Source organism: Xiphophorus maculatus, chromosome 19, assembly GCF_002775205.1.
Source record: "Xiphophorus maculatus strain JP 163 A chromosome 19, X_maculatus-5.0-male, whole genome shotgun sequence".
Lineage (NCBI taxonomy): Eukaryota > Metazoa > Chordata > Actinopteri > Cyprinodontiformes > Poeciliidae > Xiphophorus > Xiphophorus maculatus.
The window spans coordinates 276,603-297,226 of NC_036461.1; the positions used below are offsets into that span (position 1 = coordinate 276,603).

General features: G+C 49.7%; 1 protein-coding gene across 7 annotated transcripts; it reads right to left on the reverse strand.

The window, feature by feature from the left end:
* Nucleotides 1–748: 748 nt before the first annotated feature.
* Nucleotides 749–20,011, reverse strand: LOC102236462 (apoptosis-stimulating of p53 protein 1-like). 7 transcript variants are annotated; one of them, XM_023352867.1, is made up of 24 exons: nt 19,507–20,010; nt 19,075–19,434; nt 15,638–15,785; nt 13,618–13,725; nt 13,008–13,054; nt 8,999–9,094; nt 8,467–8,523; nt 7,890–8,010; nt 7,742–7,821; nt 7,438–7,605; nt 6,651–6,791; nt 6,402–6,585; nt 6,112–6,179; nt 5,290–5,461; nt 3,895–4,113; nt 3,688–3,819; nt 3,405–3,555; nt 3,015–3,052; nt 2,613–2,938; nt 2,402–2,539; nt 2,106–2,239; nt 1,834–2,000; nt 1,559–1,758; nt 749–1,462 (listed from the first exon to the last, which is right to left on the reverse strand). In XM_023352867.1, the coding sequence occupies exons 2-24, from the start codon at nt 19,081–19,083 to the stop codon at nt 1,421–1,423; spliced, it is 2,946 nt and encodes a 981-aa protein (XP_023208635.1). In that variant the 5' UTR covers nt 19,084–19,434; nt 19,507–20,010; the 3' UTR covers nt 749–1,420. The 7 variants fall into 7 exon arrangements, with proteins under 7 accessions (XP_023208635.1, XP_023208636.1, XP_023208634.1 ...); XM_023352868.1 differs by having other exon boundaries at nt 5,290–5,458; nt 19,075–20,010; XM_023352866.1 differs by having other exon boundaries at nt 19,075–20,010.
* Nucleotides 20,012–20,624: the final 613 nt, after the last annotated feature.

Genomic DNA, 20,624 nt, shown 5'->3' on the forward strand with positions numbered 1-20,624 from the left:
TCTATTTTGTGGTCAGAACCAGATGAACAGAAATGTTAATTTGGTTTACGTTTCATATGTAGAGCAATAAAAAGAAATTTGTCCAGTAATCGTCTGAACCATTTTCTAACCGTCGTGTGAGTTGGCTAACTCTCTCGCTGTGTTGACATAAATATTGGATGATTTTTCAGAATGTTTCTTAAAGAGGTTGGTACGGTGGCCGACAGGTGCAAATGCGCAGCAAAAGAAAAAACATGCAAACAAAAAAAAACACGCGCACAAATTAAATGCGGCAAGCAAAAAGCGAATAAAATGCAGCAAACAAAAAGAGAGACGCAAACAAAAAAGAAGACACCCCCGAATGAAATGCAGCAAACAAAAAGTGTTGAAAACGGAAGTGCTCCAGACCACTAGGGGGAGTCAAAGAAAATAGTATTCATTTCTATGGGACCAGATGCAAGATTCAGAGAGATACCTTTACTTTCTTTCAAATTTCTTTCTCTGAATCTTGTATCTGGTCCCATAGAAATGAATACTATTTTCTTTGACTCCCCCTAGTGGTCTGGAGCACTTCCGTTTTCAACACTTTTTGTTTGCTGCATTTCATTCGCTTTTTGCTTGCCGCATTTAATTTGTGCGCATGTTTTTTTTTTTGTTTGCATGTTTTCTCTTTTGCTGCGCATTTGCACCTGTCGGCCACCGTAGGTTGGAGAACCAGAAAAGCAAAGCCTGAAAGTCTGAGAATCAGTGAGAGGTTTAAACACAATTATTAATCTTTCATTTGACTTTAATAATGCAGCTCAACCGGTCATAAAGCAGCATCTGGAAACAAAATGCTTGTGAAATAAAAATATTAACGTGGACATAAAATTCAGGCACATCCAGTCCAGCAGGTGGAGCCGCTGATCCAGCACACACATAAAACTGTCCACTAGATGGCAGCAGAGTCTCCACAGTGACTGCACTGATTCTAATGAGAAAAGCAAAGCTTGGCTAAATAAAGCAACATTAAGGAGAATAAAGCATGAAAACAAGCAGCAGAGAATATTCTAAAGCCCAGAACGAATCGGACCCAATGTTCTGACCCAGTCTGAATGTGACCCGGAACCTCTTATGAACAGTTGGAGTTCAGGGGAACTTTGGAGACAAGGACCGCTTCATTAAATTGTCGTCTTCACGTCCTGTTTCCTTCCTCTGATTCTGATCCATCTGCAGCCCAAAGGTCAGAGGCCAACCGACCTGACACACACTGGGTCATCTTCCTCTGCCCTTCATCGCTTCCTCTGACCCACCAGGACCTCAGAGGTCAAGAGCTGTCCGAGAGGAAGAGCCATTAGTGGGCAGATGTTTCCGTCCTTCAGCTGCTGAAGGTCAACATGTGCTTTGCTGCTTCCTCTCAGAACCAACCCTACACCCCTCCTCTTCCTCATGGAGCCGGGCTTCAGGCCAGCGACCTCTGTCTGGGTTTGATCCGTGGGTACAGCTGCAGAGAGGTCAACACGTCACTACAGGATGATCCTGAGAAAGCCAGGAGATACTCCGACCTCTGACTCATCATCAGTGAGGAAGGCTGTCTCACCCCCAGCAGGTTCCTCGCCACATATCCCTCGCGGTCGTCCAGCCTGGCCCACCACCAGTCCGTCTCGGTGTCGTCATGGCGACTCAGCACAGTGATGGCGTCGCCCTCGCCGAAGGACAGCTCGTCGTCCCGCCGCGCGACGTAGTCCCACAGCGCGTACGCCACCCCCTTGTTCATGACGCCCAGCTTCTCCTGGACGCCTGCGGAGGACGAAGCGGACAGACAGGTGAGTCCGGGCACGGCGCCGGTACCTGGACGTCTCCGGCTCCACCCACCATAGAGGAACTGGGAGCACTGGCTGTAGCCCTCCTCCATCTCCTCACACTTGTCGGCCGCCGTCTCCACGTCGCTGATGGTGGTGGCAAAGATGGCGGCGCCTGACTCCACCAGCATCTTACAGAGGTGGACGCTGTTGCAGGAAGCGGCGCAGTGCAGCGGAGTCCTGACAGGAGGAGACCATGAGATGACCCCTGATGACACCTAACAGCTCCTAGAGACAATGTGATGACCCCAAGATGGCGGTCCGGAGAACAGAGGAGGAACTGACCATCCGTCGCTGTCGGCCGCGTTCACGTTCACTCCAAAGTCCAACAGAAACTTGACGATGTGGTGATGACCGGCACACACGGCGTTGTGAAGAGGAGTGATGCCTTCGTCGTTGGGCATGCTGGGGTTCTCCACCTGCAAGAGCCAGAGACTAGGGTCAGAGGTCAGAGGTCAGGACAGCCTGCAAGAAGACCTGAAGCCTCTGGTTCCAACAACAAGAAACCTTTGAGTCCCTGCAAATTGTTTGGACCAGAACCAAAGGAACCAGAGGAACCTCTGGGTGGAAACAGGCGGTACCTCGTAGATGACCCTCTGGACCAGGTCAAACTCTCCCTCCAGCGAGGCGTCCAGCAGCAGAGCCAGGGGGTTGAACTTGACCCTCAGGCTGTGACCCGTTCGCTCCGACGACGGCTTCTTCAGGTTGGTCCGCTTCGCCTGCGGACACAAGCAACCTGGTGACCATGGTAACAAGGTGGCAGCACTTGAGGGAGTCTGGGTCAATATGGACCTTTGATCCTGAAGGGAGAGCAGGGGGTGCTGGAGGTGAGCCGTGGGCGGAGCCAGCACCTCCCTGGTTCTGGTTCTGGGCCTCGGACATCTCTGGTTCTGGAGGCGAGCCGGGTTGTGTTGAGGGAGGCAGGTTGGTGGTGCTTTCTGTCTCTTTGGGTGTTTCCAAAGTAACAGAGGATGGGGAGGAACGGCAGGACTCTGAGCTCAGGTCCTGACCTTTGACCTCTCTGGGCGCGACCTTGTCTCCCTGGTCCATGCTCCCGTTGGCTGAATGGACGCCGTCCACGTCTCCAAGGAGCCTGTCTGGCTGGTAGAAAGGGTTCGCTGGAACAGAGGAGAACGACTGAGCCCCTGGAACGACCAAGTCCGGAACATCAACAGAACCTCAACCGAGTCCTACCAGAACCGCCCTCCATGCCTCCAGCCAGCGTGTTGAACCTGCACCACAAAACACCTTCATCAGCCCTGAACTGCAGCAGGTGGACCAATTCCAGAGGTGGGAAACGCATGCTGGAGACGCTAACGCTAGCTTTGTCAAAAGTAGCTCTGTCAAAAGTACCTCTGCTAACGCTAGCTCTGCAACCCTAGCTCCGCTAACGCCACAGCATTATACGAGCACGTTATTTAGTAGAAGCTAAATATTCTGTGAAGAATTCTAATCCTAACTTCGGCACAGATGTCAAAACAGCCGAGTAAATTAACGCTAAGCTAACAATTAGGTCCTCTATTACACATTAGCTGACGTGGGGCCACCGCTGGATGACAGTTTCCATCGAGACGCTGGACTTACCGCTGATACAGCAGCTTCTGGATGTTGGGCCCTTGGGGGCCCTCAGGTTCGGTGATGGAGCTCCGCTTCTTCAGGGGCCGTGGAGCGTTGCTGAGACGGCGTCGCAGAACCTCCAGGTCGGCGTCGTTCTGGTACCGCAGCTGCGAGTGGGCTGAGGAGACAGCAGACCAGAATAAGCTCTGGTTTCCTGATAAAGGCCCAGTTAACCAACAGAACTGCCAGTCATTCTGACCGGGCCTATCACCATGGCAACCATTAGGTCCTGTGTGAGTGGGGAACCCACCAACTGGCGTCAGCTTGGTGGGACTGAGGGGACGAGGGAAGCCGTCCACGCCGGGCGGAGGAAGGACCGCGCCGTCTCTGGCTTCGTCCTGCGGGACGGGGGACGGGGACGGGACCACGGGCTTCCCGTAGACTGTGGAGACAGAGCAGACAGTGGGACGAGTGGTCAGCCCTATCGGACCTGCGGCCGCGCCGAGGCGGTTCCGACCTGCCCTGACGGCGGCCCGGTTCCCAAGAGGGCCCGGGTTCTTGGCCTGAGGCTGATGTAGGTACATGCTGTAGATGGAGCTGCTGTTCATGGTGGCGGGGCCCTTCCTAGGGGACTGCGGCCTGGACGGCTGCTCCGGGACGTAGGGACGCACCGCCACCGCAGGAGGGGGGTCGGTCCGCTCCGACTGGAGGGACAGCGGGGAGGACGGCACAGAACCTGGACACAGAACCAGAACCAGCTGCCAATACATCACGACTAGCTAGCTGTTAGCTAAACAGTGCCTGTTATCCAAGCACTGTCTGTTAGCCAAATGCTAACTTTTAGTGAAATACTAAGTGAGGATCAGTGCCTCCAAATCCGAAGCCATGGTCTTGAGCCGGAAAAGGGTAGAGTGCCTTCTCCGGGTCAGGGGGGTGTCCTGCCCCAAGTGGAGGAGTTCAGGTATCTCGGGATCTTGTTCACAAATGGGAGAAGAAGGGAGCGGGAGATCGACAGGCGGATTGGCGCAACGTCTGCCGTCAAGCGGCGCTGTACCGATCCGTCGTGGTGAAGAGAGAGCTGAGCCAAAAGCGAAGCTCTCGATTTACCGGTCGATCTACGTTCCCACCCTCATCTATGGTCATGAGCTTTGGGTCATGACCGAAAGAACGAGATCGCGGATACAAGCGGCCGAAATGGGTGAGTAGTTCATGTCCCACCAGGAGGACGGGTAGACCCAGGACACACTGGAGGGACGATGTTCCTCTGCTGGCCTGGGAACGCCTCGGGATTCCCCTGGAGGAGCTGGAACAGTGGCGCGACCCCGGATAAGTGGAAGAAAATGGATGGATGGATGGATGGATGGATGGATGGATGGATGGATGGATGGATGGATGGATGGATGGATGGATGGATGGATGCTAGCTCTCAGCTAAACATTAGTTGCTGGGCAAATGCTTTCTCTCAATGAAAGTACAGTTGTTAGATAAACGGTTAGCAGTTAGCTAGACACCAGCTGTTAGCTAGATGCTAGCTGCTAGCTAAACATGTCAACGGTAGACTGGGCAGGTACCAGAGAGTAAAATCCTCCTCCCATCAGAACCAGGGTTCTGCAATAGAACCCTAAGAATCCTCTTCTTCAGTCAGAGGCTTCCTTCCTAACCACTGCAACACAGACCTCTACAGGAGAAACTTCTTAACATATTTGTTTTTCTCATATTTTGTTTGTTGTTAATTTTTCTTTGCAATTTTATATTTTCTGAAATCCATAGAAAACAATGAAAACATGAAAATATTTAGTAGAAACCAACAATCACAATTACATCCTGAAATATTATTATTCATAGACCATAAGTGTAGATATGAGAAATCTAGTATTTCAAAGTATTTCCCGTCTCCGTCTCTGGGCGGTACCTGGGTTCTGGTTGGGGACGTGCTGTGGCGATGAAGACGAGGAGGAGGAGCCGGCGGGGGGGCGGGGCCAGCCCAGCGTCCCGGGCGCCGAGCGCGGCAGGGAGCTGCAGTGATGGGCGGTGGCCTGATGGGCGGCGCTGGGGTACGTCCCGTAGCCGGAGGGTCGCAGCTGCTGGGAGGACCAGAACCCGACTCACTGCATCTCCATAGCAACTACTACATGCATCAACCAGCTGAGACCAGATGTTTACATACTCCCTGTCTGACATGAAACCGGACTGAACTTCCTGGTTAAGGTCCAGTTCACCAAGCTGGTTCTGGATCCAGAAAAGTTCTGGATCATCAGAACTTTTCAACCATTTCATGAAAGTTGACCTTTAACCTTTAGCACCAGGATTGAGTCCATTCTTCCTCACAGAACCACTGGAATCGGGTCAGGACTGTAGCCGTCCTGCCTCACAGAACCTTCCAGTTCTGCCAATCAGAAAACCCATTTGGACCCGACTGTCTAGCAACACAGCATGATGCTGCCACCACCACAGTGTGTTACAATAGGGATGGAGGTGCCAGGCTTCCTAGCGTCCAGGAGACAGGACGTGACAAAGGTTTCGTCCCTCTGGACATCTGGAGGAACGGCTTCTTCCTCGCTGAAGCAGAGTGAGAATTAACCTATCAGAAGCTGACAAAGCCATGACATCACCAGTGGGGCGGGGTTCAGAGGTACAATGCTCTCCTAATGCTTAGGGAACTGAAACAGGTGTGTCTGGTCTGGTTTCCAGTCAGACAGAGGGAACAAGTCTGGGTCAGAAGAACAAACAGTACCAGTTCTGGACTGCAGGTCCTCCAGTCGGGTCCAGTCTGGCTGATGTTGGGCCACGGAGCGTCGCTGACTGAACAGGAAACAGAAGAAACAGAACAGTGTTAAGAAAGAGTGGAAATTCAACAGGGATAACCAGAGTCAACCAGGGACAACCAGACCAGGAGTCCCAACAGAAGGTAGCACCAGGACAGATGAGGGGACAGAAAGATGAGACAGGAGACACAGAGGGACAGTCATCGTGAAGACGACCCGTCTAGAGGCGAGTCCATGTCCACCGTGAAGACACTAGGACCTGATAGGGAGCGGACATGGCTGAGCAGTGCAGCTTTGGGCGGAAGGTCCGCCGGGCGTCCTGGGTCGCGCCTCCCATCAGCCGGCGTCTGGATGTACGGGCAGACGGCCGCCACTCGGCCGGAGACGGCGGTGCCGGGTTGCGGGATCGTCCGGGGGGAGGACTGGCCCTCATTCCGGCTCAGCTGGAGTGGAGACAGGCATCAGAGAGGACGGCGAGACAGGAAGCGGTGCGAGACGAGATCGGTACCTCTGCTTTCTTCCTGTGGAGACGGTCCCTCAGCTCTCCGATCCGGCGGTCCATGGCCGCCACCTGACCCGTCCGCTTGGACAGCAGCTCCTGGTTCTGGGCCAGCCTGCCGCTCTGCTCCAGGTTCTGACGATTCCGGGCCTGAAACACAGCCGGTACCAGTACCATTACCAGTTCCTCTACATGAGTGACAAAATTAAGGCCAATAGTCTTCAATCGATGTCAATATTTGTTAAAACAACGTAAAGCTCATAACCCCGACCTGCGCTAACCATCATCACAGTTTGAAACACATTTCAGTATCATGAAATGTACAACTGGCTGCATGGTGGCGCAGTTGTACATTACAGCACTGTTGTCTTGCAGCAAGAAAGTCTTGAGTTCGATTCCTGGGTCTTTCTCCCTGTGCATGGTGGGTTATCTCCGGCTTCCTCCCACAGTCCAAAAACATGACTGTCAGGTCTCTCTGAATTCTCCCTAGGTGTGTGTGGTTGTTTGTTCTGTCTGTCTTTGTGTTGCCCTGCGACAGACTGGCAACCTGTCCAGGTGACCCCGCCCCTCACCCCAAACGTTAGCTGGAGAGGCAGCAGCTCCTCCTGACCCCACTGGGGACAAGGGTGGAAAGAAAATGGATGGATGAAATGTTCAACTGTATTTTATTCTGAAGAACCATCGCGACTCCTTTCTGTCTGGCTACACCAGGTGTCGCTTGTGTATTCATTTTAGACAGATTTAATCCAGCAGCGCCTCCTACTGGCTCCTAGTACCCATCAGAACCTGGGCTCACCTGCAGCTCCTGGTAGAGCTTCCTCAGCTCCACGCCAGCAGAGCCGGATAACAAGGAGCCCTTCTGGGCGCCGGGTCCCACTGGGGACCCAGAGGTGTCCGCCAGCCTCTGGGCGTCGCTCTGCAGCTGGAGGCGGCCCCTCCTCAGGTCCTCCAACTGCTGGGTCAGCTGAACACCAGGAGGAAGACGAGAGGATGATGAAGAGCAAGAAAAGGCTAAAACGCATCAAAGCAGCAGCTGCTTGATTCTAATAGGAACAAATTCATGTTGTTACAGCGCCCCCACCTGCTGCAGCGCCCCCTACCTGCTCCACCCTGCTGACGGCGGCCTGCAGCTCGTCCTGCTTCTCCTGGAACAAGCTGCTCACATGGTGGATCTCTGCGGCTGCAGACAGAAGCAGTAGAGCTCAGAGTGACGATCGTCTGGCTGATGATCGTTGCTGTTTGTCTTACTGAGGTTCCCGTTGATCAGCCTGCTGTAATCCACCTGGCCTCTCATGGCGCGGATCTTCTTCAGCTTCGCCTCTTGGCTCTCCACCCGCTCCTTGAGGCGCTGCAGCTGCTCCGCCTCCGCCTGCAGAGAGACAAAGAGCTGGAGGAGCATCTGGGGGAACATGTGGGGAAACATGTGGGGAAACATGTGGGGGAACATGTGGGGGAACATGTGGGGGAACATGTGGGGAAACGTGGGGAAACATGTGGGGGAACATGTGGGGAAACATGTGGGGGAACATGTGGGGAAACGTGGGGAAACATGTGGGGGAACATGTGGGGGAACATGTGGGGGAACATGTGGGGAAACATGTGGGGGAACATGTGGGGAAACATGTGGGGAAACATGTGGGGGAACATGTGGGGGAACATGTGGGGAAACATGTGGGGAAACATGTGGGGGAACATGTGGGGGAACATGTGGGGAAACATGTGGGGAAACATGTGGGGGAACATGTGGGGGAACATGTGGGGGAACATGTGGGGAAACATGTGGGGGAACATGTGGGGAAACATGTGGGGGAACATATGGGCCTACCTGTGAGTGTCCTGTGTTGGTTCTGCTGCCCTGCTGAAGGAACCGCAGCTGTTGCTCCTGAAACAGAGGAGAGTCATGAAGGTACTGCTGGTCCAGTTGTGGTTCTGGTTCTGGTTTTTCAGAGCTCCAGAACACTACACTGAACAGTATTTACTGTAAGTCTGTCCAGGATATTAAATCTCACTATGTTTTTATTTTAGATAAGTCAAAATAAAAACAAATTTCTGATCAAATGTTTCCACGTTAAACTCCAACAATCTGCACACAGAAGAGAAACATTTTTATTTCTCTATAGAAGTTAAATAACTTGATTTCTGTAACTCGCCACATGGACAGGCCAGATACTGACACCTGCAGGTGGGAGGTAGCATCACTTCAAGCTGATGATCTTCAACATTTATTCAGAAAATTCATAAAATAAAATAAAAATCACAGCTATACATAAAAAAAATGGCAGGAATCTTTTGATTTTGCGTAAATTTCCACAAAAACCGGAGGAGCTGTTGGCACTCGCTGCTGCTGCTGCTGTTACCTTTGCCATCAGCATCTGCTGCTGCGCCTCGATCTGCTGCTGCTGCCTGGTGGCCATTTCCTGGAGCTCAGAAAGGGTCAGCTCCACCTGCGGGACCTGCGCACACACACACACACACACACACACACACAGTAAAGGGCATGGTAACAGTGTCTCCAGAGCAGAAGAAAGTTTGGTTTGGGAAAACTTTTCCTGTCTGATCATTAAAACTGAAGGCTTTCTGCAGTAACTGCAGAACAAGTTGGCTCTAAATATGCTGAGTCACTGGTTACCGTAGTGATTCCCTGGTGTTCATGGGAGCAGTAGCACTGATGAAAACAGTCGCTTTGGCCAGCATGCGATGGCAGCATGAACAGGTTAAAGGTTCTGCAGGTGAAGCACCTGGCCATTGAACTTCACCTTCCTGCTACAGCTTCAACCGGCTCAGATCTGTTAGCGGTTAGCCAGAGGAGCTACTCTTTACTTCCCTCTACTGGTAAAGCATAGGCATGTTAACCCCTCAGCTCTGATGTTTTTCAGATTTCCCATCAGTCACTACAATTTTAGGATGAAGGCCATTTTTCAAGATGGCCGACATATTTGAGCCTCTTAAAACATTTTTTGCCTCCAGATGTTTCCCATCTTCATGAACGTCATGGAGATTTTTGTTTAGTACATTAGTGGTTAGAAACACCAGAACTTCTATAATCTCCAGAACCTTCCAGAACCTCTAGAACCAGAACAGGGGAACCCAAACTTTATGAGACCAAGATCTACTTTTTCTCTCACCAGCCAGCTGAGATCTACCTCATGACACGAAGACATAAAAATTGTAAATTAAACTCTATTGACTGATTTTATATATCCATCAGTTATAGCAGAAATATTAAAGTGATAGAAAACCTGATGCAGTTTCTTCCTCAGTGAGACTCTGCCACTGGGAGGAGGTTACTGGTTTCTCAGTCACAAGCTGGTTGCAAACCTGAGGCCAGCAGGTGTCAGTCAGTTATGGTAGATCTGAACTTTGACCTCAATATGAGAAGCTACAGCCTGATAGGAGGAACCAAAGAGCTCTGTAAAGGTAAAGGCAAATCTTCTGAAGTTGGGATATAATTCATTTAATTTCACATAATTACCGCGGTAGAAGCCATTTGTTTGTTAAAATGTTATGAAATATATTTGTTCTATTTGATGTTTGTTGTGAATGACGTAAACTCACAAACTAACGAGGTAATTAGTCCAACGTTTAGAAACTACAGCAGCTGTAATGAGCCACAGCAAAGGGAAACAAAGGTAAAATAACCTGAACAGGTGATCAACTCAGAACCACTCCTACCTTTTTACTCTCTCTCTTTTTGTAGTTTAAGCACACCTGTTACCGTGGCAACCGCCTGCGCCCCGCAAGACGAGCAAAGATTACGTTAAAAACAAAACATTCAGTCCGTTATGATATCAAGTCTCCAGGCTTGATATTTATTTATCGATTATTAATAATCGATCCCTGAACACAGCGATGGTTGATCAGCCGATTTAAACTTCTGCTCTGCTGTCAGTTGGTCTCTGAGTCGCTTTTTAATTATTATTATTATTTTTTATTGAACCAAAAGGCACTGAATTGCGCAACACCTTGTTGAAACAATAATTACTGAGATGATTAATTTTAACACGTTTTGTTGATTTTAAAAAAATGATTATTCTTTAATGAAGCTTTAGGATCTTAGTGAATATTTTGATAAGCGCGTCAGAAGAGGAAGTTCTGCTCTCAGCCTCCTGGCGCCGTTCAGTTTGTCACCTGCTGCCGAGATCCACTCAGAACCTTCTGCGATCCACGTTTTGAGCAGCCCTGCTCTAGAACCTCCAGAACCCTTCAGAACCTCTAGAACCTCCAGAACCTCTAGAATCTCCAGAACCTTTAGAATATCCAGAACCTCTAGAATCTCCAGAACCCTTCAGAACCTCCAGAACCTTTAGAATATCCAGAACCTCTAGAACCCTTCAGAACCTCCAGAACCCTCCAGAGCCTCCAGAACCTCTAGAATGTCCATAGCCCTCCAGAACCCTGTCTGGTTCTGCTGAGCTCCTCGTCTTGGTGGAGCCAGCAGAAGTTGGGCCGGTGTAGTCGATGTGTTGTGATGTTCAGCAGAACCCTGCTGGTTCCGCCGGCCCGGCCCGGCTGCGGTACCTGCAGGCTGTCCCAGGTGATCCTGCAGGAACGGACTTTGATCTTGCTGCATTGTCCTTCCACCGTGAACTCCTGCACCAGGTCCACTTCGTTCCACTCCATGGTCCCGGCCGGTCCGGTCCGGCAGGGGAAACCGGACCAGACCAGAACTTTGTCTGGTGTCGAGCTCAGGTCTACCTCAGATACACTCTTCTTGACTAGTTCTGCTGTGGGAACCGGGTCAGAACCAGCATGTTCTGTTTCTCTCCTCGTCCTGCTGCAGCTCTTTGCTGCGACACCCCCCCTTCCCCGTCTCTCGTCCAGCTCCTCTCTCTCTCTACTGCAGCAGAGCCGGCTTGGCCCCGCCCCCTCCAGATGTGCCTGAAGAGGAAGATGATGCTGGCAGAGCGAAGAGCAGAGAGAGCGTCCCGCCGGCTGCGTCACGCTGCAGGACAGACGAGCCGGTCCCTCGTTCTGCTGGTCCAGGATGTGGTTAGATCAGAAAAACTGACAGAGAAATGGTGGAGGATACTCTGGACCGGATCGGAACCGGAATCTGGACCGGATCAACAGTTTAGCCCGGTTCTGGGTCCAGAATAATCTGGTTGTTGTTACAGATGAACTGAATTTTTTGGTCTGAACAGTTCTTTTTCATTTTTATGTAAATACATTTAACCGCTGCACTCGCCGCTAACTGCTAACCACTAGCCGCTAACTGCTAACCACTAGCCGCTAACTGCTAATCTGCTTTGTTGATAAAAAGTCTGGTTCTGGTTCTGCTGAGCCCAGGCTGGCCTGGTTCTGGTGCGGGTCGGGTCGGACACTGACATCATCCTCCTGCTTCCTGTAAGGCCCCGCCCCCTCACACCTGATGTCATTTAAAGCTGCAGGCGTCTTCTTAAAGCGACAACATCCCATTAAACACACAGCCGCTGCGTCTCATGGTGTCGCCATGGAGACAGATGTCTTGCATGTCCAACAGACCTGTCCCCGTCCTGACCTGATCTCAGGCTACAGGTCAAAGGTCAAAATTTCTTCATTCCAGGATGCTGGTTCTGTTCAACCAATAAACCATCAGAACTCACCTGCAGCGGCCCGATTCTGCTGCAGCGGCCCGGTTCTGTTGCTGACACTCGGTTCTGGTACCTGGGGAGACGGAGACTCTGGAAGGTGAGAGGAAGAGGAGGAAGAGGAGGAGCTTTCAGACAATCCTCTTAGCCCGGTTATGTCATGGTCCAGGATAATCCTGCCTTCACTGACCGACCCGACCGGATCAGAACCGGGTCACTGCAGCAGCCGAGGTTCAACATGGGGGAGGAAGAGGAGGAACAGGAAGAAGAGGAGCTGGCTGTTTCTACTGAGTGACTCAGAGACCAGACCGTCCTCAGCAGTCCAGTCCGGTCCGGTCCAGTCCAGACCCGGTTTGATCACAACCACTTAGTGCCGGAGCCGTATAATGATGACCGTCACTAATCCAGGATTACACACACACACACGTATGACTGTCTCACACACTTATTTTTAGGTTCTGATCCGCCTTCAGTCCAGACTCTACCGGTTCTAACAGAGTCCAATTCAACTCTAGAACTAAAGCAGGTTCCTTCACTCACAGCTTTACTTTAACTAGTCCACATAAACCGTCATGACGATCGGGTTCTGATCATCCCTCTGGCTCTACCTGCACAAGTTCTGGTTCTGGGATGGTTCTGGTTCTGGTGTAGCCTGCTGGGTTCTAATGGAGCTGCAGGCTGGTGTCAGAGCAAACAGATCCAGAACCATCAGGAGGTTCCGTTGTGTTTGCAGCGTTCTGGTTGTTGGTGGACAGACTTTAAGCTGCTGGTTCTGGAGCGGAGAACACGGCCCACTTACCTCATCGCTCTCTGAGGTCCGGTTCTGATCCGAGGCTGGCGGGCTTCCTGCAGAACAAACAACAAAATGTCATTCACACTCAAAGGACTAGGGCCTGATGAGTCATGTGACCCGACAGTACTGACCCTGGTGCCGACCCGACCACCCGGCACCAGAATGGGCTGCTGTTTCCAAAACTCACTATAAAACCTCAACCTGCAGTTTTCTACCAGGTGAGTTTGGTGTTGCAGTTCTACCTGATGGCCACAGGGGGCGGTGTTGCAGTTCTACCTGATGGCCACAGGGGGCAGTGTTGCAGTTCTACCTGGTGGCCACAGGGGGCAGTGTTGCAGTTCTACCTGATGGCCACAGGGGGCGGTGTTGCAGTTCTACCTGATGGCCACAGGGGGCAGTGTTGCAGTTCTACCTGGTGGCCACAGGGGGCAGTGTTGCAGTTCTACCTGATGGCCACAGGGGGCAGTGTTGCAGTTCTACCTGGTGGCCACAGGGGGCAGTGTTGCAGTTCTACCTGATGGCCACAGGGGGCAGTGTTGCAGTTCTACCTGGTGGCCACAGGGGGCAGTGTTGCAGTTCTACCTGATGGCCACAGGGGGCAGTGTTGCAGTTCTACCTGGTGGCCACAGGGGGCGGTGTCTGAGGTAGTAGCGGACCTCGGGCCTCTGGGCCCCCCAGGCGTTCAGCAGATCCAGCAGCAGCAGCTCCTGAGGGAGCGGACGCTCTGAGGAAGACAAAATGGCGTCACTTCCTGGAGGCAGCAGACTGATCCACGCTCTGAGGTTTTGATGTGGTTCTGATGGACCCGATCAGCAGTGTTGTATAGTAACGAAGTAAAAATACTTCACTACTTTACTTAAGTATATTTTGGAGTACTTCATACTTTCCTGGAGTATGAACATTTTTGATGACTTTCACTTTTACTTCACTATATTTCCGAACTTAATCGCGTACTTTTACTCCGATACATTTTCAATGTGTGGTTTAGTTACTCGTTACAAAAAAGCGAGAGAGAGAAACAAAGTGTTTTGACCCCACCTACTGATTAGCAAGTAGCAAGTAGGCTACCGAACAAAGTCCGTAGCCTACTTGCCTGGGCTTGTTCATCACCACCAATAGGATACACCTGTTTCGCTTCTCCCATTAAACACAAAGCAAGTCTCGCAATCAGCAGCAGCCACATGGAGGAGGAGACGGAGACCACAACGACTGCAACTACGTCGGACACGGCTCCAGGGGAACCACCAGCTGGTGATGAGAGCCCATGGCCTTATTTAAACACAATACACTCTTTCGTGGGTGTTAAAGATTCGTCGTACCGCATGCAGTTTATGTTATTCCTGCCCGAAGATGTGGAAATTCTATCTTACAAAAACTCCCCGTCCAACTTGAAGAAACACATCGAGGTAACGTCTTATGAAATGGTTATAATCCTCCTGTTTCAGTAACTATAGCTTGGTCACTAGGCACTACTGTATTGTGAAACGTTGACCATAAATGAACTGTGTTTGGTATTGTTTCAGTTCCATACGTGGTGTATTTAGCTTAGGCCTAATGTTGACTGTAGCAGGCTACCTAGACTCCTCTGTTCAATGGGGACAGAAGCCATAGCGATAGCAATTTAGACTCAATTTAACAAATATAGGAAAGGCATGCAAGTTCAAAACCAGGTTTACAGTAAAGGTCTCCCTCTTCAGATGCCAATAAGCTGCATTTCCCTCCCAATTCTCTTTTTCTTCTGCATAATGACCAGTTGTGTGCACCACCTACTGACTGTAGCATTGACTGATTCACTGATTTGTGAAGTAGAGTAATCGTAACAGCTCTTTTTCTTCATGTTGGCCGCATTTTCTGTACTATTTATTTTTCTCATTTTTAGCACTGACCTTACTTGAAGGGAAAACTTAAGGCTTACAAAACTTTGTATTTTCTGTCCTGGAGGGTTTACTAAGAAGCTGGTTCAGTTGTAAAGCAGGTTAAGTTAACCTTGTGCTATAGGTAAAGCACCTAATTTTCTTAACTAAATGATGCCTGCAGGTATATCTATTAGCAGGTTTAAATTTGCCTGCACTTGGTTGTGTACATTACTTTAAGTGTATTTGACAAGTTTACCAAAATATAAAAAATGTCATTCAAACTGCATTTGCTTTGTTTTACTTTTTACTTGTACTTTTCATTACATTACTTGAGTACATCCATTTTTACAGTACTTTCCATACTTAAGTACAAGAAGTTTCAGATACTTTAAGACTTTTACTCAAGTAACATTTCAGTCAGTGACTTCGACTTTTACCAAAGTCATATTTTGGAGAGGTACTTATACTTTTACTTGACTCTGAGATTTCAGTACTTTATACAACACTGCCGATCAGGCTAAATAAACTGGAAGATTATTTCACATATAACTATATTTTTCTGTTATCAGTGACATAATTTCCAGTTTTATTAATATTCAAGTTATTGACAGAAATATGGCTGCTGAAAAGTTACAAAACATTTGCAGCAGAACCAGAACCTGAACCTGGACCTGGACCCCTGATCCCAGCGCAATCAGAGGAACGTCCCACAGACCACCATGTGCCTGAAGCTCTGGACCGGTCCTGGTTCCGACCCGGTTCTGGCCCGGTTCCACTCACCGTGTCCATTCCAGACCTCGGCGAGGTGGCACTCGGACTCGCCTGCCTCCTTGCAGAATTCCACCACGTCTGTCACTCTGGTTGCCGTGGTAACAGGGACCTCGGTTAGCATCTGCTGGGTGTCGTTGAGGTAAACCGTCAGGATCAGCTGTAACCATGGAAACACAAGGTCTGATTGGCTGATCAGTAACAGATAATAAAAATCATCATCACAGACCAGGAACCAATCAGGATCCAACCTGCTGTCTGGTCCAGAAGTATTCATACTTTAAAGTCATAGTTTAATTTTAATTGTCAAAAATACTTTATTTACATTTGCTTAACTTGACAACTTCATAAAACCAATAAATTAACTTGGATAAACTTAATTTGATAACTTCTGACCAATTAGAGAGATATATTTACGTTGGATCGGCTGTTCTCTTTTTTCAGTGCATCATCCGCCAACGTAACGAGGTAAACAGGAACCAATAATAACAATTCATTGTTTCCTGATCACAGATCCATAAACATTTAACCTTCAGTCCCAGTTATTAACCTCATTAAACCTTTACATTCTTTTTTCTGCCATTAAATGTTTCATGTAGATCTGAGGTTCGTTACCATAGCTACGTTCACAAGAAACCTACCAAAATAAAAGCATAGAATAGAATAGAATAGAATTCAACTTTATTGTCATTGCACTGTCACAAGTACAAGCAACGAGATGTAGTTTGCATCTATCCAGAAGTGCTCTACGAGATATAATATTACAGATGTACAAGGCTATGTATATGGACTATAAGGGGTTATAGCAAGAGATATAGATATTATGTATAAATATAAATATGGGAGCTATATGCACAGATTATACAGATTATACAGAATATATAAGAATGTTAGGGAATGGATTATAGATAAATAATGGCAGATAAAATTTACAGGTTGTATGTGTGTGTGAAGAAAACAGTCCGTGATGTGTGTGTGTGTGAGGATAGTCCATGTGTTATTGTTGTATGAGAGGATAGGGGAGTACAGTCCTTATAGTTTATGTTTTATGTCAGGAGGCGTTCAAAAGCGTGACAGCTGTGGGAAAGAAGCTGTTCCGGTGCCTGGTGGTTCTGGTCCGTAGGCTTCTGTAGCGCCTCCCAGAGGGCAGGAGGGAAAAGAGTGTGTGTGCTGGGTGAGTGGAGTCCTTTGTGATTTTCCCGGCCCTTTTCAAACACTGCTTCCTGTAGATGTCCTTGATGGCAGGGAGCGTTGCCCCGGCGATATACTGGGCAGTTTTCACCACCCTCTGCAGCGCCTGCCGGTCGGAGACAGAGCAGTTCCCGTACCAAGCTGTAATACAGTTGGTGAGGATGCTCTCAATGGTGCAGCGGTAGAAGTTCGTGAGGATCTCTGAGGACAGGTGGTTCTTCCTCAGGGTCCTCATGAAGAAGAGGCGCTGATGTGCCTTCTTAATGAGTTTGGAGCAGCTGGTCGTCCAAGTCAGGTCCTCGGAGATGTGGACTCCCAGGAACTTAAAGGTGTCCACACGCTCCACCACTGTCCCCTTAATGTGGATGGGTGGATGTGGGTCAGCGTTCCTCCTGAAGTCCACGATAAGCTCCTTGGTCTTCTCGGTGTTCAGCTGCAGGTTGTTTTTGTCGCACCACTCAGCCAGACGGTCTACCTCCTCCCTGTAAGCGGCCTCGTCATTATCTCTGATGACGATCACCGTGGTGTCGTCTGCGAACTTGATGATGGCGTTAGAGCCGTGGACAGGTCTGCAGTCGTAGGTGAAGAGGGAGTAGAGGAAGGGACTCATCACACAGCCTTGTGGCACTCCGGTGTTTATGATGATGGTGGATGAGAAGTGGTTGTCCAGCCGGACATGTTGAGGTCGACTGGTCAGTCAACCTCAACATGTCGAGTAACCAGTTACACATGAGTGGACTGATGCCGAGGTCTGTGAGTTTGGTAATGAGTTGTGATGGGATGACAGTGTTGAATGCTGAACTAAAATCTAAGAACAGCAGTCTGGCGTAAGTGTTCTTACTGTCCAGGTGAGAAAGGACAGAGTGCAGCGCTATTGAGACTGCATCCTCTGTGCTCCTGTTCTGCCTGTATGCAAATTGGTGGGGGTCTAGTGTGGGGGGGAGACAGGATCTGAGGTGTGCTAGGACCAGCCGCTCCAAGCACTTGGTAATGATGGGGGTAAGGGCTACCGGGCGGTAGTCATTGAGTCTGGTTGGGTTGGGATTCTTGGGGATTGGGACGATGGAGGTAGACTTGAAGCAGGTCGGTACCACAGCGTGGGCCAGGGACAGGTTGAAGATGTCCGTCAGCACTGCTGCCAGCTCCCCAGAGCACGTTCTGAGGACACGTCCAGGTATGCCATCAGGACCCGCAGCAGTTCACCAGTAGTTAGCATAAAAAGCTAATTCTAGCCATTAAAAAACAGATCTTTACCGTTTCCTCTCTCTGCCACTAGACAGGAAACAGGAAGTCAAGCCGCTCTCTTACAGTAAACGTAAAGAGTTTCTCCCTTGGCCCCCCACGTCCCTGCTGCCGTCGCCATAGCAACCACTGACTCAGCATTAAATTCAGTGACTCGGCAGCTGCAAGCAGAAAGTTCTGGTTGGGTTTTAATTTAATCTGGATGTCATGAAGCTGGACGGATGTGAACCATGTTGGCATCACGCTCTCAGAGACAGAAGCTGACCCTGTGATGTCACTGTGGTGATGTCACTGTGGTGATGTCACAGAGGATCAGTGCTCCACGGATAAATTCAAGATAATCTGCAATGAGAAATCTCTCTGAATCAATCAAACATCCATGGACAAACACAGAAACAGAGGACAGCAGAGAGCGTCCCCTGAGTCCTGGAGGAAACTCCTGGAAGGCTCTGGGTTCATTCCCAGTCAGGAAGCAGCTTTAACTGGGAGGACTGGTGGAGCTGGTCAAAAAACATTCCAACTTTTAATAAGAAGATTTAAGTTTGAAGAAAGCGATACTAAAAAATGATGAAAAGGCTTTTCTGCTTTATGTGCTGGTGGTCTAAATGTCAGCCATAATGGGGCCACAAATGGCCCCCAGACCCACTTTGGACCCTTCTGCTCGTATTTGAGTTCATTCTGTGGTGATGAAGATGGAAGAAATGCTCCTTTAATCATTAAACTATATTATTATTTAAATGAAGAGCCGGTGCCGCCCACAGACTGAGACACCCTGGGCGGTGTGCCACACGGGGGCCCAGAACCCGGACACCTGCTGGTACTAGACGGCCGGGGGTCCCTAGGGGCCACAGTACTGCATTAACAGATGCAGAGACTCTGGTTCTGGTCCAGCAGCGGCGGATCTACCCAGCCGTTAGTTTCCGTTATCTCCCGTTAGTTCCCGTTAGTTTCCGTTATCTCCCGTTAGTTCCCGTTAGTTTCCGTCAGGGTCGGTCGGAACCGAAGGGGAAACTTACCGGTAACATTTCTGCCGCTGCGGTGGGAATCAGTTCCTCCTCTCCGTTTCCAGACTCCTTTTCCCGCGTCCAGTTTGGGTCCCGAACCGAACCAGATACCCGAACCCTCCCTTCCTTCCTTCCGGAGCCGCTCCCTCTCGATCCGCCCGGACCGCCGCTCCAGCTTTTACTGACCGGAGGTCAGTTCGGTGTTCCGAACCCACAGCAGCCGCAGGACCTTCTGGGCCTAAATGGGTCAGGATTCCGAACACGCCTCTTCTTCCTCCCCAAGAGGAAGGCTTCAGAAACCCAGAGAAGTATCGATCGCGGATCGATGCTGCTGATCAGCGCGCCCTCTGCCGGCAGAGCCAGCAGCTGCAGCTGAAATTTATTATTCCGTTTTTATTTATTGTGGTATAAAAGGCAGCGGCTTTCAGCACGAGGTTCTAATACCTGATGTTCCGGTCCGGGTGGTTCTGCTCATGTATCATCCTGGTGATCACATGGAGAAGTTGGCGCTGTTAGCTGAGAGACGTTCCTTCATCAGATCACCCCTCAGCATGATGCTGCTGCTGCTGCCAACCAGGGTGACCTGCTGGTTCTGACCCATCAGAACCGTTCTGGACCTGATTCTGGGATGATGGCTGAGTTCAGCTGGTTATAGTCCTGTGTCGCCCTCTGGTGTTCACTGGAGGCCAGCACAGCGACAACCAGCATCCAGGGGGATTTACCTAGCAAGCTAACTCTTTAGCTTCAAACTAAATCCTTCCTACGTCACAACACTCGATTAAAATCTCGCTTGCAGCTCAGTGTGGCTTTCCTCCCATTGACTGGGATCATCTCCGGTAGGTTTTTTGTTTGTTTGTTTATGGTGAACAATGACGTCAATTTTCTGCGTTGTTCTAGATCAGGGGTCTCAAACTCCAGTCTTCAAGGGCCGCAGTCCTGCAACCTTTAGATGAGCCTCTGCTGCACCGCAGCTGAACAGAATAATTAGGTCAGTAAGGCTCTGGAGAACTTCTCTACACAAGGAGGTAATTAAGCCATTTCATTCCTGTGTTTGGTACCTGTGGCACATCTAAAAACTGCAGGACTATGTCCCTGGAGGACTGGAGTTTGAGACCTGTGTTCTAGATTGAAGCTTGTCTGTAGTTTCATCCATGTTGGGAGAGAAAGTTCAGTTCGTTTTGGCCACGCCTCCAAATACTGAATTAACATCAACAGCTGCCTCATTCATGTTGAAATGTTGGAGCTTTTTAAAAAATTCTCTTTAATTATTTAACAGATAAACTGTTACAATTCTACTTTTATGAATCAATATGCTATGTTGCTAACATTATGCTAAGTGTAACAGTAATGAATGTTTTTTTTTATATGTTGACTCCAGGAAGAGCAGTGATGGATAATGGGAATCCAAATAAACAAACTTAGCTAGCTAGCTAAATATTTAGCTTGAACCTGAAACCCAGTAAGATCTGGTTCTGGTTCTGGTCCAGTAACTCTGCTGCAGTCCAGCCAGTGATGTAGGACATCAGTCCACGGTGCCTTCACCTTAACCACCACTGAAGATG

Bases quoted from the DNA above. Each gene is read 5' to 3' on its own strand.
- LOC102236462 (XM_023352867.1), bottom strand. The intron at 7,822-7,889 runs GTAAGACAAACA...TTCTGTCTGCAG, and splicing joins GCTGATCAACGGGAACCTCA to CCGCAGAGATCCACCATGTG. The intron at 2,240-2,401 runs GTACCGCCTGTT...TGGCTCTTGCAG, and splicing joins TCCAGAGGGTCATCTACGAG to GTGGAGAACCCCAGCATGCC.